Below are 1,782 nucleotides of genomic sequence, written 5' to 3'. Positions count from 1 at the left end.
AAAGACGGGGTTTCATCATGTTGGTCAAGCTGGTCTTGAACTCCCGACCTCAGATGATCCGCCCGCCTTGGCCTCCAAAGTGCTTGGATTACTTGGTGGTGGCGTGAGCCACCACCCCTGGCCTTTTTTTCTCTCTCTCTTTTTTTTAAAATTTACTTATTTTTTTGGAAACCATTTTTAAGCACAGAAGAAGCAATATGGAATATGCTGTACTTTAGACCTTGAAGTTTAGAGTCATGACTACAAAAATACAAATTTGTTTAAAGAAATTCTTTGCTTTTGTTGCTTTCTCTAGTACCATTAAATACTTTATTTTTTCACTTGCCTATTATTTAGAGAGGGTGTTGGCAAATTTTTCTAAAAGGGACAGGTAGTAAATATTCTGGGCCTGAGAATATTGTCTTTGTTGCAGCTATTCAACTCTGCTGGTGTGGTGTGCAAGCAGCTGTAGACAATAAGTGAATGAATGAGTGTGCCTGTGTCCTAGTAAAACTTTATTTACAAAAACAGGTAGACCATAGTTTCCTGACCCCTGGTCTAGCATAAGACCTCATCAGGTGGACACTGAAAATGAAATGGTATAAGGGAATCAATCATTCAATAATTTAATTAGCAAATTGAGTACATGCTGTTTGCCAAACTGAAGACCAAGCTGTTAATTAAATTCTTGTGTATATACTCACTGGAATATGAAGCATCATTGAAAATGATAATTTTGAGACTAAACAACATGGGAAAATGATTTTAAATAGGAAATCAGGATAAAAGTTTCAAGTTTATGTCTTAATAAGTATAAGCCAAGCTCAGTGGCTCATGCCTGTAATCCTCACACTTTACGAGGCTGAGTCAGGAGAATCACTCGAGGCCAGGAGTTAGAGACTAGCCTGGGCAACATAGTGAGACCTTGTCTCTGCTAACTAACAATACATACGTACATAAAAATATTGAAAGAAATAACAAAAATTCATGCAATTCTTTCAATATTTGTATGAATTTAGTAACTACATACATACAAATATTGAAAGTAATGCATGAATTTTTGTTAGGTAGAAGGATGATAGGTAATTCTGTTTTTCAGATTGTCTACAATATCTTTACACTCCAAAAATAACTAAAAAATGACCTAATGGGATGTTGATTAAAACTATTGTTTTTTAAAATCACTATATAATAGGAAAAAGAGATGCTTTGTAAAACTATTGTTCAGTGAAGTCCTGAAGGTTTTTTACTTAATCAGCATAAGATTGACATTTGAGGAAAATGTGTTACCTCTGTGTTCAAGACATGTTATCATTTCTCTTAAATTTTTTATGTTTTAACAGTGCCCTTATGTTTGCCATTTGTTATATTTACTTACGAAAAAAGAGAATGGTGAGTATTTTCATTACAGTTATATTACACTTTGTGGAGTTTGCTTTTGTATTGGCCTTTTTAAAGTTAAAATCACTATTAGCATTAGTTATATGACAAAATTCATTTTGTGGAAATTGATTTTTAGTACTTTAAGAGCATCTGCTTAATGGCTTAACTGAACAGTGTGCTTATTTTTTTGATACATTGTAAGAAAAAAACTGTATGAATTGCATGATGGTTAAATATAACTAGTTTTTTTTTTATTCTGAACCCAAATTCACACTACCTCTTTCCTTTATGTTTTCTAGTCAAACCATTTCGTGTGAGAAAACTGCTTGATCTTCAGGCCAAAATGGTGAGTACTGAAAAGACCTAAGACCTGCCAAGGTACTATGTGCCAGGTACAGAGCCAGACTTTGCGAATACAAA

General features: G+C 33.8%; 1 protein-coding gene across 1 annotated transcript in view; it reads left to right on the top strand.

Annotated features, from left to right (window-relative positions):
• CENPI (centromere protein I) overlaps positions 1 to 1,782 on the top strand; it is a 74,394-nt gene that overhangs the window by 17,246 nt on the left and 55,366 nt on the right. Inside the window, 2 exon segments of the mRNA XM_037730423.1 lie at positions 1,323 to 1,371; positions 1,662 to 1,708. Coding sequence (XP_037586351.1) covers positions 1,323 to 1,371; positions 1,662 to 1,708 — 96 coding nt within the window.

Source organism: Cebus imitator, unplaced genomic scaffold, assembly GCF_001604975.1.
Source record: "Cebus imitator isolate Cc_AM_T3 unplaced genomic scaffold, Cebus_imitator-1.0 Scaffold343, whole genome shotgun sequence".
NCBI lineage: Eukaryota > Metazoa > Chordata > Mammalia > Primates > Cebidae > Cebus > Cebus imitator.
This window is presented reverse-complemented; position numbering and strand designations above follow the sequence as displayed.